The sequence below is a fragment of the Ptychodera flava genome, chromosome 15, assembly GCF_041260155.1.
Source record: "Ptychodera flava strain L36383 chromosome 15, AS_Pfla_20210202, whole genome shotgun sequence".
NCBI classification, from domain to species: Eukaryota; Metazoa; Hemichordata; class Enteropneusta; family Ptychoderidae; genus Ptychodera; species Ptychodera flava.
In genome coordinates, this window is record NC_091942.1 from 36,177,003 (window position 1) to 36,200,346 (window position 23,344).

General features: G+C 36.9%; 2 protein-coding genes and 1 long non-coding RNA gene across 6 annotated transcripts in view; all 3 read left to right on the plus strand.

Annotated features, from left to right (window-relative positions):
* The window catches only part of LOC139152041 (inactive rhomboid protein 1-like), a 31,124-nt gene extending 23,681 nt beyond the window's left edge, over window positions 1–7,443 (plus strand). The window contains exons 6-15 of one of the 2 annotated variants that reach the window (XM_070725127.1): window positions 535–785; window positions 1,155–1,406; window positions 1,711–1,822; window positions 2,452–2,526; window positions 2,993–3,154; window positions 3,886–3,974; window positions 4,480–4,708; window positions 5,364–5,464; window positions 5,863–6,016; window positions 6,444–7,443. In XM_070725127.1, coding sequence (XP_070581228.1) covers window positions 535–785; window positions 1,155–1,406; window positions 1,711–1,822; window positions 2,452–2,526; window positions 2,993–3,154; window positions 3,886–3,974; window positions 4,480–4,708; window positions 5,364–5,464; window positions 5,863–6,016; window positions 6,444–6,872 — 1,854 coding nt within the window. In that variant the 3' untranslated portion in view covers window positions 6,873–7,443. The remainder of the gene's footprint in view (window positions 1–534; window positions 786–1,154; window positions 1,407–1,710; window positions 1,823–2,451; window positions 2,527–2,992; window positions 3,155–3,885; window positions 3,975–4,479; window positions 4,709–5,363; window positions 5,465–5,862; window positions 6,017–6,443) is intronic. The other variant, XM_070725128.1, reaches the window with a different exon arrangement.
* A 798-nt stretch (window positions 7,444–8,241) lies between these two features.
* LOC139152043 (uncharacterized) lies at window positions 8,242–11,118 on the plus strand. The gene is made up of 2 exons (XR_011556537.1): window positions 8,242–8,331; window positions 8,472–11,118. It is a non-coding gene; the product is annotated as an uncharacterized lncRNA (long non-coding RNA).
* Window positions 11,119–12,093: 975 nt separating this feature from the next.
* Window positions 12,094–16,948, plus strand: LOC139152044 (uncharacterized). Of its 3 annotated transcripts, none has more exons than XM_070725132.1 (4): window positions 12,094–12,696; window positions 13,155–13,284; window positions 14,575–14,667; window positions 16,518–16,948. In XM_070725132.1, the coding sequence occupies exons 2-4, from the start codon at window positions 13,161–13,163 to the stop codon at window positions 16,700–16,702; spliced, it is 402 nt and encodes a 133-aa protein (XP_070581233.1). In that variant the 5' UTR covers window positions 12,094–12,696; window positions 13,155–13,160; the 3' UTR covers window positions 16,703–16,948. The 3 variants fall into 3 exon arrangements, 2 of the variants coding, with proteins under 2 accessions (XP_070581233.1, XP_070581232.1); XM_070725131.1 differs by having other exon boundaries at window positions 12,094–12,531; XR_011556538.1 differs by having other exon boundaries at window positions 12,099–12,531; window positions 13,155–13,288.
* Window positions 16,949–23,344: the final 6,396 nt, after the last annotated feature.

Genomic DNA, 23,344 nt, shown 5'->3' on the forward strand with positions numbered 1-23,344 from the left:
CCAGTTATTTCACTGGAAAGTTCCTGATAGAAGCTTTTTAGAAAGACGTGGTCATGAGCGTCTCTTTTTGTTAATGATTTTATTCTGATCATATCAAAGAGTGGACAGATGACATGACCATCGTTGTAATAGGTGCACACTGTTCATGTTGTTTGGATACCTGTACATCAACTGAAGTACCAGACAGTAACTACTAACCATAAACTTCATTTCAGTGTGTAGATCTTCCTCGTGTCATCCATGATCTTCATTCCTATACCCCATGATCATTTATATTTTCATTTTATAATTTCCATGGAAATTGCTAGTTATCCTGCATGGCCTCATTTTATAATTTCAATTGCTTCCATGTCATAATTTCATCGTTTTCCTTTTGAGAACTGAAAGCATGTCATTAATGCATTGTAGGATTGCCATAGTTAAGGTATTGTAGGGTGTCATGGCTGAGGTATCCACTATTGTACCAGTCAACCTTTCATGTTTAAGTTTCTTGTGGTTCTCTTTTTTTTTCTCTCCATATTTCCTCCCACCAAGCTTTCCCCGTCCTCCGAGTCAATGTATGACGAGGTGTTCTTTGATTTTTCACCAAAGACACCCCGCAAGTCACTGGCTCCTATCAGGGAGGTTCCCACCCCTACTAGTAAAGCCGAAGAGGCTGGGGTGATTGAGGTAGCGGGTGTTGGTGAGGAGGATGAAGTGGATGCTACCGGCCCACCCCCAAGTCAACCGCTGACAGCGGATTTTGATGAGTTTCAAATAAAGCCGGCAGAATTGATGCAGATGGTGTAAGTGCATTTTGTCATATGAATTACACTCTGTATAATAACTTCTAAGACAAAAGTCTTACTTAACCAGTAAGTCACCAATCTCACAGCACTGGGTGATTGATATTCTTTGAGACATGCTTTGTATGTTTATCTTTATTTGTAACAAATCTGGTGATGTCACATGCCAATAAAACACTGAAATATATCTACCACTATATCTATTATGTAGAGGAATTTAAAATCACACTCTCCTTAATTACATAACTGCAGGCCAACTGATATGCTATAGCAGGTACAACTCTGGCTACCACATCTAGTGTTCAAAAAATGAGTCAAAATTATTCCAAATAAAGGCACTGTACCAACTGAACATTTTTTCTACCTCAGGCCAACTGGAGTAGGCTGGAAGAAAAAACCCAAGGATGAAAGATTTGATGTTGCGCCAGCCACAACACAACCCAAGCAAATCCGCCGTAACAAGATTGATTTGGACTCCATTCTAGATGCAGCTTTTGATAACTCTGACAGACATGAATTTGGTAAAGGAATTGTTGGAAATTGGCTCCACACCAAATATAAACCAGAGAGAATGGATACCATGGTTGAAGAACAGCTGGAAGAGTTAGAAGGAGATCACAGGTCAATAACTGCTCTTAGAAAATGTGCAAAAGTATGCTGTGTCCTTTGGTAACATTTACAGAGTTGCCTCTTTAAAAACCATTTAAATTTTATAACTGGAAAATCCAGAAATAGTGTAATTGTTACAACAGAGAAGAGTCATATGAGTGCAAGTGTTATACTATTAAATAAATGGAGGTAAAAAAATAGATATTGGAAAAGTAACAAGTGGTCAATCTAATGGGTCATGTATATTATTGAAGTGATAACAGTACTCCATAAACATTGAAGTCATCACACTTAACAAGTTTATCTCTGATTGCAGACCATATTTTACATATTGGATCACATTTGTACACATACTCATAACACTGATAGCTGTGGTAGTGTATGGTATTGGGCCAATTGGCTTCACTCAAAAAGATCAGTCTGCCTTGGTGAGTATCTCCGTAGAACTTAAACTTTGTACTGGTATGTCTGGAAAGTTGTGTTCATTTTTGCTGAGGATCACTGAATAACAAATTTGCTGTTGAACGCAAGATATTTTAGTGGTTCTGACTACTACTCAGTGAATTCGCCAGCAAGAGAATTTTCACAGAGTGGTGCAGTGTTGCTGGAACTAATATCAAAAAAAAATTCTTCTTTCCATTTGTTAGTGAAGCCCAGCATGTTCATTTATCCATCTGTCAGTTCTTTGTAATTTGTTGAAAATTAGTCTCGTAAAACTTGAAAGAAGTTTGTTGTAGGAATTTTTACATTTGGAACTTTCCCATTTGCTAAATGTATGGAAATGTAACATCTGACTATGCCAAGCTTCACTAGTATTGCAGTAAAGACATGCATTGCTAAGATCAGGCAGTGGCTGTTGGGATAGGGTGAAAGGTCATTTGGAACATTTAAGAGTTTTGATATTACTGTATTTCATATGGCAAAAAAATCACACAAGATGTAAAGTCAGTCCTTGGTATACCCTGTTTACAACTTGATGCCTTACCACCCAGGGTATTACAACTTGATGCCTGACCACAAGTCTGGAATTTTCTGATGGTTCTATTTTGTCTTCCAGGTTTTGATGTCAAACTTAGCTGTTGAAAATGTTGGATATTTGGAGCCACAAAACTTCTGGATTGGACCTAGATCAGTATGTATGCCTTAAAGGGTGTGATCTTAAAATGATTACATGCAGATTTCTTTTAATTTTTCAGGTCAAAAATTTAATAACTTTTACAACTTTTACCCTCAATTGTATTGTTTTTACCTGTATATATGTTTCTGACTCCATTCCATGTTGCCTAACTGGCCGGCAAAATATACAACTGCAAACATGAAACCACAGGTGGCCAATTGTTTTCGGGTTGTGAATTTTTCTGAACCCAAAATTTTCTGTCAAGTTTGATGATCTGTGAGCACATTTTGTAAGGTTAATGTTGCTATGAAAGTCAAGAGATAGTTTTACATACATGTTATTCATCCATGAAGCTGTGCCACATCTTTCAGTGTGTTTTGAACTTCAAAAAATAATTTCAACTGTAAAATGACTTTAAAATGAACAAGAGCTTTCTCTTTCTGATTTTAACTTCATATTTGTCATGTTAATGTTACCATAGGCTGACTTAATTCACCTTGGTGCTAAGTATGCGCCATGTATGCATAAAGATATCAAAGTAATAGAAGCAATAAGCCGAGACAGGCATGTAGAAAATGACACTGGATGTTGCATCCGGAATGACAAGTCTGGATGCTGGCAATCTGAGGAAGCTTATTGCTCAGTAAGTACAAACTCTTGATTGTTACTAGTTTCCCTGTGTCTTTGCAGCGCTTTCCTACTGGAAGCACAGTCTGGTTCAGGTCTTTGTATGCGTTCATCAGAAATATTTATAATGCTGTGTGGTGCACCCTTTTTTTTGTTTTCTGTCTGTTTTGTGTGTAATCCATCGTCTGTGATATGACTCATCTTGAGATCCAAGATTTGATCCATATGTACAGGGAAACAGTAGTCATGGTGATTCACCCATAGTTTTGTTTAAAGGGTCATTACCTGTATCTTTTTATGATTATTTTGTTTCTTTTTGTATTTAATGATGTTCCAAAAGCATGTTGAGATGCACAGTATTAAGATTGTATACTCAGTCTGTACATTTGTAGACTGCATTGTTATTATTGAGGTGAATTCTGGTCTGGACCAGAATCCAAAAGTAAGCAATAAGCATGTATTTTCAGGTATAGATAATGTGTCAACAAACTAATTAGTTGGTGTTCAGGTGTTCAAACATGCATTAGGAAGTAGAACAAGAACTTGCAATCGAAATACAAAACAACAATTGTGAAAAAATAATCACAAGTTATAGCTACTGGTCTTTAAATGTTATGTCCTTCACTAGTTCAGACAAAGCTCTGTATTTTAGGATGGAAGGAGAAGTTGAAATCTGATGGAAAGGTTCAAGGCAGGAAAGAAATGTTTTGACCATGAGAATCTGTTGTTGTTATTTGTTCATTCCAGGAAACCTTTGCTACTTTTGAGAAATGGACACCAGATAATCCAGGCCCTGATGGAAGATTAGCTGGTGCAGTGTGTGGACAAGATCCAAGGTGAGAAATTATCACATTTCTTAAGTTAAAAAAATAATAAATGACTTGATATGAGAGATTGAAATTTGTGTTCATACCATGATTAAAGACAAAATGATACTATACAATAAATTGTATGGCTTAACAAAAATAACTGATATATTAGGAAAATTCTTCTTAATTTTTGCCCTCCACAGGTGAACTTTGAAGTAATAGGTGAAGCCAGAAAGACAGGCTCTGTGCATTGTATCCATTACATAAGAAAATATGAATCATCTCTCTTTTATCCTGGAAAACATGCTTTCCTCATGATCTCAGGATACTGTTGTACCAGTCAGTCACAGAACAAACCAAATGGGGCAACTGGGGATAACATGTAGTTTTATTGAAATCAGTGATTTTTGTGGCATTCTCAACACTATCTGTACTGTGTGGTGAGAAATTTCCTGCAGGCAACATTGTCATGTGAGATCTTGTGTGTTATGCATCAAAGATAATGTCTGTCTTTCTTCCTGTGACAACACAGAGCATGCACATCACCGGCAAGCACCAGACCTCACCGGTGGGCAGATGACCTCGCCGATTGGCCGATCTGTGTAGAACCTGTGACAACAAGTAGTCTTCCCAACATGCAGTGTGAAATGACAGGTCATCCATGTTGTATTGGCTTACAAGCTGAGTGCCAGATACACACCAGAGAATACTGTGATTTTGTTAATGGGTACTTCCATGAAGACGCTACGCTGTGTTCACAAGTGAGTATAAACATGCACTTTCATCCCATTTCATTGGAGCAATTGGAACTATGTGTGATATTGTAAAGTCTTGAGAATTTGTGAGTTTAACCCTTTCAGCCCCAGTTCCCTGTATACAGGTCCAACTTAACCATAGAAAACAATGGATTTGGGACAAACCATGTGGTGAAAGGTTTAAAGGATAAATTTGTAGTTTTTTGTCTGTGCCTTCTCTGCTAGGTGACTGGGTACTGTATGTTGTGAGCTTGAACCCAATTGAAACCATCGTATATTGAACAAATGCAACACGACTAAGCTGTCATATTCAAGTGGTTTGATCCACTGTCCTGTATTTGCTCTAACTATTTGCAGTTATAGATCATGTGGATATGCACAGATTTAGGAATTGTAGGTAACATACAGAATATCAGTAGTTCTGACCTCCATGACAAAACTGATGTTGACATCTTGAAGATATCATTTGGATGTCAAAGAATGCACAATAGGGTTACGTACAAAATAAATTTTAAAAAGTATGTGAAAAGATTTTCACAAATGATGCTAGGGAATAACTAATGTTAAGTCCAGTGGCTTCATGAATTGCAAATAAAACAAATATACAGTGTATGCCAGGCCTTGTTGAAGATTTATGAGATCACTTTTCTATGGTTTCCAGGTGAAGTGCATGGACAGCATCTGTGGCCTGATATCTTTCACTAATCCTGAATTTCCAGACCAGTTCTACAGACTTTGGCTGTCACTATTCCTTCATGCAGGGTAAGCTAATTCACGTTGTTTAATCACAGCATACAACCTGGCATATTTTGTGAAGTCAAGCCAAGCAAGTCTTGTCCAACACTTATCAAACATACTTTTGTGTCACAGCTTAAAAACTTGTCTAACAGCTTACACTGCCTTTTAAAATTAAGTAATTTTCAAGTTTGTAATCAATCTCTAGACATGTGTTAAATTTAGTTAATATGCTGTATGGTCAATCTGACCCTCATGGCAAACCCGAAAAGCTACCAATGTACCACTTGTTCTACCTCTTGAAAATCAAAATAACTAAGGGTAGGTGTGGCAAAGCGCCCTCTATGTTAAGTCCTCCTATAATGTGTGAGGGCAGCATTTCATTACTTTGTCATTGTAACTTATTTTGTTTGTTTTGTCCTTAGAATCATTCACTGTGCATTGACAGTGGTGTTTCACATGACTGTACTACGAGACTTAGAAAAACTTGCAGGCTGGTTAAGAATTTGTGTCATTTACATGCTCAGCGGTATTGCAGGCAATCTTCTCAGTGCAATATTCATCCCCTACAGAGCAGAGGTGAGTTGTGGAATTCATTGATGTAAATATGGCCTCTGCTGGTGGAGGCACAGATGTAACACAGATCAGAGATGTAACATTTTTGGTTGTATTGTCCTAGCTAGTCTCGTTAATGTTAGCTGGAAGCTTGGTGACAAAAATGTCATATTATGGTTGCTATGAATACTGATAGATAATGTTAAAAGTTATCAATATTGGACTCTCACTACAATGAGAATGCATTTATAAAGAGCAAGACATCTATTAGAGCAACAATAGCGAAGAGGACAGCCGCAGTGAAAATTGTATGCTTTCACATTTATTTCCAGTTTTACTACAACTGTATAAGTACAATGTTCACTGTTCTTCATATCTGTTTAATGAGCTTTCCTAATGCCCCTGCCAAGAAATTATGCTAATCAGATTGTCATCTAATTTGCATCGATAGGTTGGTCCAGCGGGTTCTCTCTTTGGAATATTAGCGTGTCTCATCGTAGAAGTTCTTCAGAGCTGGCAGCTATTGGAAGAGCCCGGTAAAGCCCTACTCAAGCTGCTGGGAATAATTGCTGTCCTGCTTATCCTGGGACTTCTTCCATGGATTGATAACTTTGCCGCCATTGGTGGCTTCCTTTCAGGGATCCTGCTGGCGTTCACATTTCTGCCGTACATCCATTTTGGTGAATTTGATCGAAAGAGAAAAGTTATTCAAATGATTGTGTGTTTCATTTTGTACCTTGTACTGATGACGGTAGGATTTCTAGTGTTTTATTTGTATCCAATAGATTGTAGCTGGTGTTACTATTTTAATTGTATTCCTTTCACAGATACATTCTGTGATAACATGGATATGGAACTTAAAGAACGTCAGTATGAGTAGAAAAGCATTCCCTCCTGTCAACATTTCAAGCAATGTAAGGCTGTTCCACGGTGCAAAGGTCAGGGGTGACAGGTTTAGAATGAGCTTGTACATAGCAGGTAATTTATATGGAAAATAGAAAAGACTTTTGTTTCCCCCTTCGCATTGACAAGTTGTTTGACTAAAGTATGGATTGTTCCATTTAGGGACCTGTAACAGCTCTTTGCCAATATGTTAGTAGCTTGAATAGTTTAGCATTGTCACATAGTGTCTAGATCACATCGTTATTTATTTTCAAATAAACTTCTGGCTGAAAAAAGGGTAAGGGATGTCTGTAACTGTTGTGGTTCTGGGTGAAACTCAGTATGTACGTAAGGGTTTTTAGCTCCCATTTGTCACTATGTGGAAATTGGAGCTTGTCATATAGGCTGGATAAATATGTCTACATGTATGAGTGTATGTCTGTCTGTTTGTCCACTGCAGAAACTAGAGGACAGCTGTACATATCACAATGTTACTAGTGTTAGATGCATAGTGGGTTGAAGATGAGGTTTTCACTTATGAATATGCCACTTTGAAAAATGTGAAAACACAACAAACAAACATTTTCATAATTTGATATTTGGTACATTTACTGTCAAAGATCCTTCAACCCAGATTTCTTCAATTTATCATAAAATTTGCATACATAAAATGATCAGAATTTTTATCACCGTATTTTTTTTAGAAACATTTTCAAAATGTTATTGGATGCCACTCATTAGATAGCTTTGAACTTTTTTCATATGTAAATTTTGGGTGACCACTTTTGTCTTTTTGTGCCAAGACGTTTCTGTGAAATCTTGTGGCTGATAGCTGTTAGATATTGTTTATAGGTGACTTTATATGACTTCATATAGATCTTGCTCAAATGATGGTGAAATTTGCATTTGTAAAATGTTTAGGCTAAATTTCTCTTTTCTGGTGAATGGGTGCACAGCATCATTGACATTGTGCTGTTAAATATCAATGGAGTGATATTTCTTTGCTGGTTTTTAGTGAACATAACTTGTCAAAATTTCAAGTGATTGACTCGTGTCTGAGTCTGATTATTTGGTTTTCTCTCCGCAAGTGCCAATGTGTGTCTTAATTTCATGGAAAAACAAAGAATTGTAAAAATGCTAAACTATGTGATTGTTGTGTTAATTACTCTATCAAAACATTAGGATTAATATATTTTAAAGTAATGGAAACAGAATATGTCCAAGAAAGAACAAGGTGCACTTGTGGTGGACGCCGCAAGTTTAGACAGGAGAGAGCATCAGTAGGGGTAGGAATTTGCTTAGCTTAACCACTAGACATAAGCACATTAGGATGTGTTGGCAGCATATGCCAAAATACAGTGAGGTAGGACAATAGGATGTTTTGGCAGCATATGCCACAACACAGTGTGAGGTAGGACAATAGGATGTTTTGGCAGCATACGCCAAAACACAGTGAAGTAGGACAATAGGATGTGTTGGCAGCATATGCTAAATAACAGTCAGGTACGACAATTGGATGTTTTGGCAGCATATGCCAAAATACAGTGAGGTAGGACAATAGGATGTTTTGGCAGCATATGCCACAACACAGTGTGAGGTAGGACAATAGGATGTGATGGCAGCATATGCTAAAACAGAGTGAATTAGGATAGCCCTCATGATTCTTTGAAATTTGACTGTTGAGTGTTGTGGCATTGCCTGATCTAGGATTAGTAAGGATGATGTATTTCATGACACTGGGTGAGATTTGCGATAGGTCTTAACTTAAAACAAAATTCTAAAATCACTTATCATGGATCAAGTTTAGCCACTGACAGAAATCCAGTATCACTTACTCTGTACAACCAAGATATGCCTGCCTGCTACTTGTTCTGCTGCAAGCATATTAAGTAAAGTTTATCAATTTAAAACTTTGCTTTCATGCTACAGCAATGGATTCTTCACAGCACAGAAACACTGATGTTGTCATTCCCTTGATAATATCACATTGATTAGACTTTTGTGGAAACTTCTTGGGTTAATACAAAATGAATTGTATGTGTTGACACCACAATGGTGAATGCTTTGTTTCACTTCATTCTTCCAACATCTTCAAGTAGATATGATTGCTATTGTATAATCAATCATTTGATTACCATTGTGAATACCTTATGTCATCTTTGATGAAATGTTTTCTGATGCCAATTCTGTGTAGTCTTCAGTGCTATTTATTAAGCTACGCAAGTATCTGTGAAATGTGTAGTTGTCTGTGTATAGGTCATGTCATTGGTCAAAACATTTGACACAATAACTGCAATGCCATTGGTCAAAACATTTGACACAATAACTGCAATGCCATTGGTCAAAACAGTTGACACAATAACTGCAATGCCATTAGTCAAACATTAATGATGTAAACTATAATGTCATCAACCATACCTCTCCAGCCATGAAGTATTCCTTTATGCTAATGATGCTAGGTCATTCATGTGTAACAAACATTCATCCGTATAAAAATTGAGTGAAAAAGACATGAATTTCTGTTCATGCATGATTATGTTTGTCTTATTCCAGACTTTTTATATATTCAGACAATTTGCTGTGAAAACTTCCGATGAATAAAGCTGATCTGCTCTGAACAAAATGAGTTCAGGGTCCCATCCAGATTTCAGTCCACTGTACATTTTGACTGCCAAGTCTTACTTCCATTGTAGTAAAGGTTGTAGTCATTGTTTAATGTAAGTCTTAGATTCAGCAATATGGTAGGAAAATTTGGACAATGCATATCTATATAAAACAAAACTTTGATACATGTCCTTCATATGATATGTATCACTTAAAATTTGATGAAGCTACTAAATTCCATCAATTTTTCATTTTTTAAAGAAAAACAAATTTGTCTGCCTAAAAGACAGTTTCTTCCTAATGAAAATTCTTGATATATAACAGGATTACAAATTAAACTTCAGTGCTTTGACCAGGTGAGACTGGTTGAACTGATAGAATATTTATATTGAAATTTATAAGACTGCATCATTGTGGTTCTGGTTAGTACCGTATATGCATTCAAAAATTTTTGTATTAGTTACTAAAGACATGTTACATTCAGAGTAGCATTTCACAGCAGTTTCTCAGAACTGTCTACGTTCAATAAGGAAGTGAAACCAATGATTAAAGTCATGTGTTTGCTAAAAGTTATCAGGATGTCACTATTAGATCTTACATTGACATTTGATAAACTTCTAAATCATTGCCATCCTCTGTATCGGTACAACATCTGTGTTTGATGATGGTTGGTACAGCCTTTATGTCCTCTGTCAAATGAATACTGAAAATCAGTTATTATAGAGAATGAACTGTGTCTTAATGTAGACCCTCCTGGTTTCCCGGAGGGTCTATGGTCTAAATTAGCATTTAAAACTTAATCATGTTTTTGAAAGTTGATGATCAAAGCCGATGAATCAAATTATACAAAATGTAATCGTACGGTGTAAAACCACATGGAGACGACATGAAAACTTATCTTTTGTACTTATTTTTGAGGCTGATATGCATATCTGTAAGTGACATCAGAAACAAGTCTGAATTTTGCATTTAATTTTTTCCACTTTTTTAAGAAACTGTGCACTGTAACTTTGACTGTCATATTCTGTAATGTAAAGTGAAATATTTGCTTGATTCCATTCTTGTGATTTGTTGTGTGACAGAGTTTTTTAAATAGTTGTTAACTTTAGTGTACATATGTTTTCGAACTGGAAAAAATATAAAATATTTGCTACGCTGAATGAATTCTGGATGTATGCTAATTTTGTAAAATCTTGTGGAAGTAATGTATATGTGTTTTTTGGCTTTGCAAATAATGGGTGATGTAGTTACAGAACGAAGGTGAATGAGTTGTTTCTGCTTTGTAAAAGAAACTTTGTCTTATAGATACTGTAATTTTCACCAGGTGAAAGTTGTAGGGGATTAGACATCTTTAATACAGATCTACACTCAGTGTAAAATCTTTGACCCAGGTCAATAACCTCTGACCTGGGCCAAAGAGAGCAATGATTGGATAGACTATTCATAGTTAAAGGGGAATTTAACACTTACACTGTACGTTAAGAATTACAAAGTTCATGCGTCAGAATGTCCTCTGAGGAAATGAGTGCTTCCCTTGGCCTTTTCAATCGTTTTATTTCAAATCTGTACTTAACCTGTATCTGACTGTTGTCGTATTTCATTAAAAGGCGAAATAAATCACAATATAGCAATCTGTAAAATTTTCATTTTTTGGTTGTGTTGACATTAAAAAATACTTCACCCTGCGGCAATTATCAAATTCATCCAGTGTTTTCAGGTTCATAGATCATACTAGGCTACATTTAATGGTGCTCCAACCTAGTGGTTGGCCTGACAGTTTTATGATACTTTTGGATTGGCACTAACTGGTATACCACAACACAACAGCAAATCACTGCATGCTAATGACTGTTGTAGGATGGTCTGGACCTGAAACCACTGGAATTACACATCCAGGTCTGTATGTCAGTGTCCATAATAAATATATGATACATATTACCAGTGGTAGTTGATTCCAAACAAATGTATAATATTTACATGGGCGTTGAATGCCTGCCAAAATTAAGCTATGCCATTTGTAATTACGACATGCCTTTCGCAATTACGACATGCCATGATGAGATGCAAAATGCGAATATTTGACATGCAGACTTGACATTCGTAATTACAACATGCCATGATTAGATGCAAAATGCGAATATTTGACATGCAGACTTGACATTCGTAATTACGACATGCCATGATGAGGTACAAAATGCGAAAATTTGGACATGCAGACTTGACATTCATAATTACGACATGCCATGATGAGGTACAAAATGCGAATATTTAGATATGCGGACTTGACATTCTTACATGAAGAATGCGATAATTTGCTATGGGGACATTCAATGCGAAGTTGCATTTGATCATGCGCAATGAAGACCCGCGATGCAAAATGCGGACATGCCATTATGCGATGCAAAATGCAGACATGCCATTATGCGATGCAAAATGCAGACATGCCATTATGCGATGCAAAATGCAGACATGCCATTATGCGATGCGAAATGCAGACATGCCATTATGCGATGCGAAATGCAGACATGCCATTATGCGATGCAAAATGCAGACATGCCATTATGCGATGCGAAATTCGGACATGCCATTATGCGATGCAAAATGCAGACATGCCATTATGCGATGCGAAATGCGGACATGCCATTATGCGATGCAGAATGCCGACATGAGGAGTAGAAGCTTTGAATTAGGCTACCCTTTTTCCAGCAAGCTAGGAGGTCACCTTACATCCACAATGCATCTGTCTTTCAACTATTTGCAAACATGGCGTCGAGTTTTGAACTCCGAGCGCTGGAGCTGGTACAAGTGAGGTCGATGAGCGACAACGCAGTGCGTTGCAAGCACCTACTGCCATGGAGAAGTTGAATTTACAAAGATACGGATCGGTATAAAAAGGCCCGTTTCACGGATGAAAATGGCGACTACAATCACGTCCAAAAAATTTGGAAAACAATTTCCAAAGCTGAAATCTGTTGCTGGTGTTTTGCTATCGCGGTCGGCAGGTAGCTGTCAATCGGACCCCAACGCCGAGTCGCCAGGTGGCTGAAGAGCAGGTGTTGTGCCCCTAACCTTACTTCTATACGATATTTCAGATTGTATTGCATAGTTTTATTTCGATTTAAAACAGTCGCTGGTCTTTATAAGTTTGCGACGACATTCTCTTAGTTATACAACGCCGCGCCGCCACTCGGAGACGGCAACGCGGTCCACAGCGCTAGGTAAAGTACAGTACTACCGCAGTCATCTGAGAATTGGACGTAAATTGCCATCGAGCTCAAAACATAAAATTGGGTATACTACAGATGTTGATTATACAACAATACAGTAGAAGTGACAATTGTTTATTATTATCTTATTTACTTTCTAGTCTGCACGGATGTATATTCAGAATGGGTTCATCAGATTTTAAGACATATGATACAGATTTGCTATGGTGACTTTGATGCTGTTTTGTCAGTGGCACATGATGATCATATTCCAAAAGGATTTTTAAAGAATGCCATTGAAAGTTTTTCTTTTTATAGTTGCTCTCCCAAAGAACATTATCATAATGTTTTGACTGATTAAACACAGATTTTCTTTGTGTAGTGTTTTGATTGTGACAAACCACCGACATACATTTCCTCATCTTTTTGCAGATTAACATGAAAGCAAACATTTCCTCATCTTTTTGCAGATTAACATGAAAGCAGATATTTTAATCGAAAGTTTGGCAGGGAATGTTGGCAGAGATGAAGTAATAAGAAGGCTTAGACATCACCATCGTGATTCCAATCAAGTGTTTTATGATTTGTCAGCTATAAGTGGCAAGTAAGCAAACATATACATACATATTTTTAGCTACTATAGACTAATAGTCTATAGAAGCTATTGGGATGGGTATCCGTCCGGCATCCATTGTCAGTCTGTATGTATGTATGTATGTATGTATGTCTGTTTGTGAGGATGTCCGTCCACTCAAATATCTGGGGAACTGTAGTACTTACAGACTTGATATTTCCTGTGTTGATGAACATATGATTCTGACAAAATATCTTTTTTAGTTTTTAGCTCATATTCGGTTTTGTATATAAATACCAAAAAGAGCTTACATGATAAGTCGGTGGCGTCTGTCTGTCTGTATGTATGTATGTGGAAATGTATGTGCGGATGTATGTCCGTCACACACAAAGGCTACCATACCGCCAAAGCTACCATCTCAGTATTTGGTGTACAGGTAGATGCAGGGGTTGAGATGCGATGTTGTTCAAATGAACACATCAGTGTCAAAAATGTGCAAATGAGGTAAGAAAAAGGGAAATTCTGCAAATGTGCAGGAGTGATGGCATGCCACTTAAAGACAGCTAACTCCACTGACCTTGAGTCATATCCTGTCATTGTTTATGATATGTTACATATTAACAGACCTGCTCAAACCATAGACAAGAGAGGGGGTAGACTGTCTATGCTCAAACTAAGAGGGGCTAGCTGTTTCTGCTATGCATGTTGCTAAAGTTGACCTCCAGTACCTCAAGTTTCAGACTTATTTACTTTGTTATTCTTGTTTTTCTGGTTTAAATACTTCTTGTTGTTTTCCTGGTTGTACTGTGCAGAAATCATTGTCATAACATCAACGTAGAATTATCCTGCACTGAACAGATAGAAGCAACATATATTGTTGATCTTTGGTACCCAAACTGTATATACCAATTCTGATCAAATTTGAGCGACACCGTATAATTGCGGTATTTTTTAATATTGTTGAAATATGCAAATTAGCTCCAAAAAAGTCACACAGTGCTTTCAAAACAGTCACAACAGTCATATACCCAGTATCAACACTCACAGTACCAGCTACCAGCATCGACATGTATGTCAAAGAAAGTTTATTTTCACACTCCTCATATGATGCAAGTTTTGCAAAGATGACTACGTGGTAGACTTTACCAGTTCAAACCTCTTGTATGTGTCCAACTAAAGTTATGCTGAGTATGACACTTGGTTGAAATTGGACTCTTAGTCTCAGTAAAATAGACAGTGAGATACTGTACAACATACAATTGAAAAATGAAGAATAATCATCAAAAACATTGACATTTGCCAATTTTATATTCCAGATGAAAACCACGATGAAGCGACAAATTCAGTTCAAGATGTGATGGGTTCTACATCCATGGCATCAACATCAACATACCATGGACCTACAAGTGGTAAGCTAAATGATTCATTTCCCTGTACACAAAGTACAGCGTAACAGTAATAATATCTGTTATCATATCCTAGATTCACGTGCCTATATAAAGCTTCGTGAGAAAGCACCCTCACATCCATGCATTTTTTTAAGTATCACGCCCCCCAGCCCAGTGCCCAAATTTGGATGAACGCGTTGAATTCTGCACGTCCAAATATGGGCAATCGTGTTCACTGTTGAACTATATGAACTGCTTCAATACTTGTTACAACGCGTGTTGCTATCAAGGAATGTTATATTTGTACATAAAGTCAAAGCGAGATTAGGAAAACGTCTGCTCGCTAAGATTGTATAGTGGCGACAGTGGAGTCGGGCTGGTGACATTTAATATTTCTAAAGTCAAGTGAAATCCATCGTAGGCCTATCCTAAGTGCGTGCAAATGACACTAATTTACATCACGCATTTGTCCTTCTTTAATACACCTTGATTACAACCTGGATCTCTGTTGCTCATGTATGAAGCTTTGCGTGTTCTTCTGCAGGTAAACAAATAATGTCATTATGTAAGTAAATAAACTATGTGAAGAGGCCATTGCTTTTCTGAAAAATTGACACAAATGGCAATGAATATTTGATATCGCACAAATTTTTACCGCTGAACAAATCTTAATATTATGTTAAGTACATATTTATCATTCCATACGGTATATGATAAAACCTTTACGGCCCAGATACAAGTTTTGCAGACCATAGTACTCACACGGCATATGGGCCCTCACACTCGAGCCCTTCCGCCTTACGACCTTGGCGTGCTAAACTTGTATCAGGCGGTGGTAAAGATTATTACTTATGGTCCATGCATCCTTCAATCATCAGACAAATGAAGTTAAAGGATCCTTACCCCACTTTCTTTTAAATCTTTGGGACATACCATTCTATTTGTATGTGGTGTTAAACTTTGATTAATATTTGTTTTGGTGGCGACATTTTGAAACCAACTCAGATTGTTTGTTTAACAGCAAAGATTTCTCAGTATTGATAATGTGCAGCTTTTCTGATATGCAGAGATTGCATCGCTTGCTTATGTTAGAGTAGCTCGTCAATAATTGACCATGAAATGTCTGTCTGTGTGCCTGTATATGTGTATGTATGTCTGTATGTATGTGTCTGTATGTATGTATATACGTATGTATGTACTATCTGTCTGTCTATCTATCTGTCAGTCTGTCTGCAGTTACGCATTTAGGTATTTACCCATTTCAACAACGTATGTCTGTAAGTATGTATGTATGTATGTATGTATGTATGTATGTATGTATGTATGCATGTATCAAAACCTCAAAACCACAGCACCTGCCATCTTATTCTTCTGTGTACAGGTGGGCCCTGGGGTGGAGATTTGAATTTGGTAAAATATCAAAATGTCAATGTCAAAAATTTTGCTAATGAGTCAAATAAAAGTAAAATCCTGCAAAGTGCTGAAGCTCCGTAACTACTGGCCAGATTTGGCTGAAACTTGGTATGCATGTACCTAAGGGTAACCTTAGTTGTGAGTCTTATAATTTGTATTTTTTAGGCAAATTTCCCATTTTGGTAAAAAAACCATTTTATCTGAAATTGCTTGTCCACTTCTTTTGAAAGTTGGTATGAATGTTCACAGGGGTAAACCTTGGTAAGTATGTCCAATTGCAAATTGTGACAAACCATGAAATGTAATCATGTAATCGAAGTAGCCATTAACAACCGGGGCTGCGTCATCAACGATTACTTGTCACTCAGGACAGTCAATTTAGGATCATGATCAGTAGGAATAGTTTAGATCATGCAAATGTTATGTAATCAAAGTTACTTGTCTTTTTCTTTCTTCAGACACTGCAAAACACACACCTTCTGCTATGACACCCCTGGAAACACTTGAAGAATGGAGGAAAACAACTATCAGTGGGCATGCTAGACCACCAAAGATATACTACATCCAAGATGCCAAGTCACCATTTCAACAAATGTTTGGCATTTTGAGAAGAAAGTTGATCTTTTCATTCATCCATCTGTAACATTAATTTCTGGTATTAGGAAGAGGCTGCAGTGGATGTTTGGGATCCATCCAGAGAGTTCTTCCACCTGACATTTCAAACACTGACAAGAAACACAGAGGAACCTTTGTATGAGGGAAAAATGGAACATCTGTTACAAGTACTAAAACAATCAGTTATAAGTCAGGAACTTTTTGAACTTGTTGGTAAAGCAATTGCACATGGATTAAAACTGATATGACACCAATGTCTTGCAATTACATGTAACACATGCATTTGCACTCTATTTTTTCATGTTTAGTTACATTGTTGCAAACTTAAATGCTGAACTTTTGTTTCATGTCACTGCTGAAGAATGCTGCTAAATTGTGCGGAAAGATTCTGTGTTATTCCCCACGGATACTGTCCAGGGGGACTTATAGTTTTGGTCGTTTGCGTGCGTGCATCCGTTCTCATGGAGATGTCTCAGAGACGTCTGGAGCGATTTCATTCAAACTTGGTACACGGGTTACTCCTTATGTCAGGCATATGCACATCAAATTGTTTTGCGATCTGACAAAATATGGCCGGGTGACGGTCATTTTATTGAGAAAGCGGGGACTATGTCATTGACAATGACTTTTTGAAAAAGAGCTCTATTTCTAAAGCGAATGCACTAAATTTGATGAAACTTTGTGAAGATGAAACTTTGTGAAGATGTTTGTCACTCAGAGCTCTGATAGCACACAGTCAGTATTGCATCAATTAATTGCTAATTTGCATATTTGATGAACTTTTGTAATTAGGGTGATATGTATAGAAATACTGCAGCAAATTTGATGAAACTTGGTATAGATCTTTAGCACACAGTGTCATATAAGTTTGCAAAGACACTTTGTGGTGTCATTCAAATTAATTGCTATTTTGCATATTTAATGAACTTTCCTAACTAGGGGGCTTTGTCCAGAAATACTGCATCAAATTTGATGAAACATGATACAGATGTTGATCTTTCAGTACTGTAATACTGTGAGAAGTCATTAAGCAGTATCAAGTCAATTGATTGCTATGTTGCATATTTAATGAATTTTCATAATTAGTTGATATGTCTAGAAATGCTGTATCAAATTCGTGTGTTACAGATGTCGATCTGCCAGTAGGGTTATGTCATGCAAATATATGTAGAAGTAGTCTAGTCGGAAGGTAGGTTCCCATGCACCCCATGGATGTATTTTTTTAACCTACATTTTTGTAATCTTAGGGTCTATATTTAATGAATTTTGATGTTCCCAAAATCAAATCGTGTCCCATGGGGTTCATTTGGCGCCATCTTTGCCGCCATCTTGGCCGCCATCTTGGATTTCAACAATGGGGTAGGGGTCACGTATCTACCGCTCGACGGAAACAGAAACAATAAAATACTATAAACGTTACATTTTTAGAAAGCCAAGATCATGGCCTTTTCATTGATATATAACTTAATAGGGATTAATTAATATTCGAACGTCGATTAGACTTTATATCGGCCATTGGCGTAAATCGTAAAATTTGCTAAATTTCACAACCCAATAATTAAGTTCCCGTTCCTCCAAACAATTTTTCATAAGGTATTTATATATTTTTTGAAAGAACTCAGTGCAATAAACAAGAAAAACAACATTAAAAGTATGTGTCTTGAGATTTAGTGGGTGTATGAGCTTGTTTTCTTATTACGCGGTATGCCACATATCCGTGTGTAACATAAGGGGTAGGGGTAATGTTTCCCTTTCTGTTTCGAATCATGAATGATGAAAACATAAAAATGTTACATTTTTTGAAAGTGCTGCATCAGACCTTTCTAAAAATATATAGATTTATGGGGAAAAGTTGCATAATTAAAAGTTACAAAGCTTAAACCTTTCGGTTTGTGTCGATTTCAAGTAATTTTTTAAGAACGAAATTACAACATATGGGGTAGGGGTAATGTTTCCCTTTCTGCCTCGAATCATGAATTACGAAACCATATAAATGTTACACTGTTTGAAAGCTCTGAAATTGGCCTTTCCAAACATGTATAGTTTTATTGGGAAAAGTCCATATTTCAAACTTACAAAGCTTATGCCTTTCAGCTTGTGTCAATTTTAAGTGATTTTTTAAGAACGAAATTACAACATATGGGGTAGGGGTAATGTTTCCCTTTCTGCCTCGAACCATGAATTATGAAACCATATAAATGTTATACTGTTTGAAAGCTCTGAAATTGGCCTTTCCAAACATGTATAGTTTTATTGGGAAAAGTCCATATTTTAAAGTTACAAAGCTTAAACCTTTCAGTTTGTGTCAATTTTAAGTCATTTTTAAGAACGAAATTACAACATATGGGGTAGGGGTAATGTTTCCCTTTCTGCCTCGAATTATGAATTATGAAACCATATAAATGTTATACTGTTTGAAAGCTCTGAAATTGGCCTTCTCAAACATGTATAGTTTTATTGGGAAAAGTCCATATTTTAAACTTACAAAGCTTATGCCTTTCAGCTTGTGTCAATTTTAAGTGATTTTTTAAACAAAATTTAATATAAGGGGTAGGGGTAATGTTTCCCGTTCTGCCTTGAACCATGAATTATGAAACCATATAAATGTTATACCGTTTGAAAGCTCTGAAATTGGCCTTTCCAAACATGTATAGTTTCATTGGAGAAAATTGCATATTTTAAAGTTACAAAGCTTAAGCCGTCCAGTTTGTGTAAATTTAAGTGATTTTTTGAACAATATGCACAAAACAGTTAGTCCGTTGGCCAGGTATCGAAATCATCCCCTCTAAGGCATTTTACCCACTATGATTTTCTGTTAGCTAGTATTCTCAGCTGTCATAATCTGCTTATTTTGCATTTAACTGATGGTGTGTGAGAGTGTAACGACTTGTTTGTGAAGGGCTGTCATGCCCTCCGTAGTAAAATAGGAATGGGTTAGGGGTAACATATTTACCGCTAGTCCGAAACAAAAACAAAAAAGTACCATAAACAATACATTCTTAGAAAGCCCAGATAATCCCTTACCATTGGTATACAACTAAATGGGGATAAATCGATATTCAAAAATCGATTAGATTTTATATCGGACATGAAATGTAAATTGTAAATTTGCTTAATTTCAAACCCAATAATTAAGTTCATGTTCCTCCAAACAATTTTTACAAGGTATTTATATATCATTTGAAAGAACTTAATGCAATAGAGAAGTCAAATCATTAAAAGAGTGTATCTTCTTGAGACTTATGGGGTGCGTCGATTGTTTACCTAATATATGGTATGCCGTACATCCCTCTATAATATACATTTAAGGGATAGGGGTATGGGTAATGTTTCCTCTCCTACCAAACGCAGCGAATAAGGAAGCCACATAAATATCATATCTCTTAAACACTAACGCAGTTGTTTTTCCAACAAGATATGGCTTGATGGGGTAAACTCAAAAATGATGCAGTGACAATGCCTAAACTCAAAAGTTTGTGTTACTTTACTGACATTTACTTGTTAAAAGGAACATAGAAAATACTCTATGAGCATTGAATAGCACTAAAAAGCTAAAATAGTGGTTAATAAAAGACGTTTCACTCATTTCAATAACTCAATTAGGGAAAGAAAGTTAACAGCTATAATATGTCAAAACTTATATATTCCAAACCCCAAACACTAAATTGGATGTCATAGTCGTCATGCAAAGTTGATATGACAGCAGCAACAATCAATCCCTTTTCTTTAATTGTATCGCGAGAGATATATAAGCAATAAAGCACCACTTTGAAAGGATACCACACGGTTTCGACCGGTAACAACATATACGCACGAACTTCAGTCGTGTGTATAAGGAGTGAAATGGTCAAAACCGAGCTCGAGTGGTGTACCCAACTTATAGGGGTTGTTTATCGCTATATTATATCAGTATATTGAAACTTGTGATGAAAATACAAACAATGTGAAAGAAACCCACTTTGGAGATAGGAATTGCCAACTTTACAGTATATCGTAAATACATGCACAGTCACGTGACCGTCTGGGCAAATCAGAGCTCACTATTAATAGTGTTACTTTTAATACCACACGGGAACACGAGAGAATCTTTTATCGCTGAAAACCAATCACCATTAATCCACAATATAGCTTCTCCATAATAAGATAAGATGGATCGACAACACTTTACCTTCCTTACCAGAAAACAAGAGATCATAACCAATTTTTCGAAATTATTTTACAACGCAGAACACTATATACTCCCAAGGGGGATTACATTTTCGACTAGGTACTAAAATTCAATAGCAAAATAATTCTGGAACTAAAACCCGAAAAGCCAAATGTCACAGAACGCATTCAAATACGCAACTAAATAGTAAACAGAAGGCGAACAAACACTCTCTACACCAAGCAATAAGAAGGCGAGACAAACCTCAGAAATGACTAAAAAGGCTTATATTCCCATTGACACCTCGATGTTTAAAATGCCTTGTGAGTGAATCTATCATTAGTTTCTTATCATGGATGACATTAACAAATGTTAGACCCTGACGTCTTTGAAGCAAAGACCCTACAAACGGACGTTTTAGGGTCAATGCTTGAAGATACCATTCCCACCAGCATGATCGAATCAGAGAGACTAGATTGATCTAACTTTCGAGCTAGATCAGCCACCAGCAGCTGAGAAAAAATAAGTCAACATAATCATTAGAGTCAAGCGAGCTAGACAACGGCTTCACACATTATACTCCACAGAGAGGACATTCTTACACAATTCACAAAAAGCGTTCAAAGCTTCGCTAAAGGCATTGTTCGCGATCCCAGGAACGGGCATGGCTGGTTGCGTGGCAAATGCAAAATGTTAGTCATGCTGAATCAAGGTGTAATCAAGTAATAGCTTATTTATAGATTGGGAAAATCCTAATCCTGATAGTAATGATGGAATATAAACTTTGTGAAAAGTTGAGAAAATTTGCCACTTCTTTGATTTGTATGTTTGACATTCCATGTTGTACTAGCCTGTACTATACATGAACAGTCAATACATCCGGCAAGTGTTCTGTGCTGTTCTTTTATAGTTAGGTCCCCGCAATCCGAGATAAGTCTTTCTATAGTGTCAACCATTCTCTTCGATTACTGTAATCTACTCAAATAAATTCCCATTTAACTCATTTGTATGATTACAGGGAAGCCTAAGCCTATCTCTTACAATCTAAGATTTGAGATATTTGACAACAATACATATGCAATTTTCATATTTTTCATAGGCCTAAATAACACACAGAAGAAAGTCATACTCAATGTTTTGTCCAATTGAAAGTCAAATTTTCACCGAAACAAGTAGAGGTGGCCATCTGTAAGCCAAACGAGAATTAATATTAGCAAAGATGGATATTAATTAAGCCTTTCCCATTTCCGATCCCAGTTACTCATACAAGGGGTATAAGCGAAAGCCAAGAATATCGAATGTGTTGAAACCTAAGTGGCCCCCATTCAGTACCACGTAGCCTACAGGTACACCTTAAAGAATACTTACCAGGCCAAAATACCGAGTGTTGAATTCCTTCAAAAGTGGCAACACCTGGAAAGACACTGCGGCAACCAATTTATCACCCTGATCTCTAACTATTTACCTCTACACCCAATAAAGCACTGGGACTCAACACAGTTGCACATCACAAACTTGAGAGAGCGATCGAACACACTCGCTACACAGAACGCAGGATGGAAGGCTGCAAAGACGATTCTTCAAATAGGCAAAAAAGAGGCTAAAAACAACACAAACATTCACAGCAACGACGATAGGTCGGTATTTCTTCCTATACTACGGTACAAACCAAACCAAAAGGTCTTTCAAAGGCCACCGCACTTCCCTTAAAGCCCGGCTCGAAATGGACTGGGATCATGATTAGTGCCAAGTTTGGTTGGGTGTTTTGGTGCATGGCTCTGCACAATGAGTCTGTTGGCAACGGTTGCGATCGTTCGCATTATCTGCGGATCTGTTTGCTCTCAGATCACGCTCAGGCTCGACTAATATAGATACGTACAGCCTTCGTTTCAAGGTTCGTTTCAGTCATGCCATGGCAAATACTCGAAATAAAAAAGAAAGGAAAACTATCAACTTAATCAAACAAGAGTTTGCTTGAATGAATTTACCGAAGTTTCAGGCCATATCAACGTTTGTTATGTGAATGATTCAGCTGCTGACCGCCATGTACATACGGAATATTGGCGCCATCTAAAGTCGAATAATTATCAAAAAAGTAAAAAGCTTATATCTGGGCTTTCTAAGAATGTATTGTTTATGGTACTTTTTTGTTTTTGTTTCGGACTAGCGGTAAATATGTTACCCCTAACCCATTCCTATTTTACTACGGAGGGCGTGACAGCCCTTCACAAACAAGTCGTTACACTCTCACACACCATCAGTTAAATGGAAAATAAGCAGATTATGACAGCTGAGAATACTAGCTAACAGAAAATTATAGTGGGTAAAATGCCTTAGAGGGGATGATTTCGATACCTGGCCAACGGACTAACTGTTTTGTGCATATTGTTCAAAAAAATCACTTAAAAGTGACACAAACTGGACGGCTTAAGCTTTGTAACTTTAAAATATGCAACTTTCCCCAATGAAACTATACATGTTTGGAAAGGCCAATTTCAGAGCTTTCAAACAGTATAACATTTA

Bases quoted from the DNA above. Each gene is read 5' to 3' on its own strand.
- LOC139152044 (XM_070725132.1), top strand. From the start codon at position 13,161: ATGAAAGCAGATATTTTAATCGAAAGTTTGGCAGGGAATGTTGGCAGA. The intron at 13,285-14,574 runs GCAAGTAAGCAA...TTTATATTCCAG, and splicing joins TGATTTGTCAGCTATAAGTG to ATGAAAACCACGATGAAGCG. The intron at 14,668-16,517 runs GTAAGCTAAATG...TTCTTTCTTCAG, and splicing joins ATACCATGGACCTACAAGTG to ACACTGCAAAACACACACCT.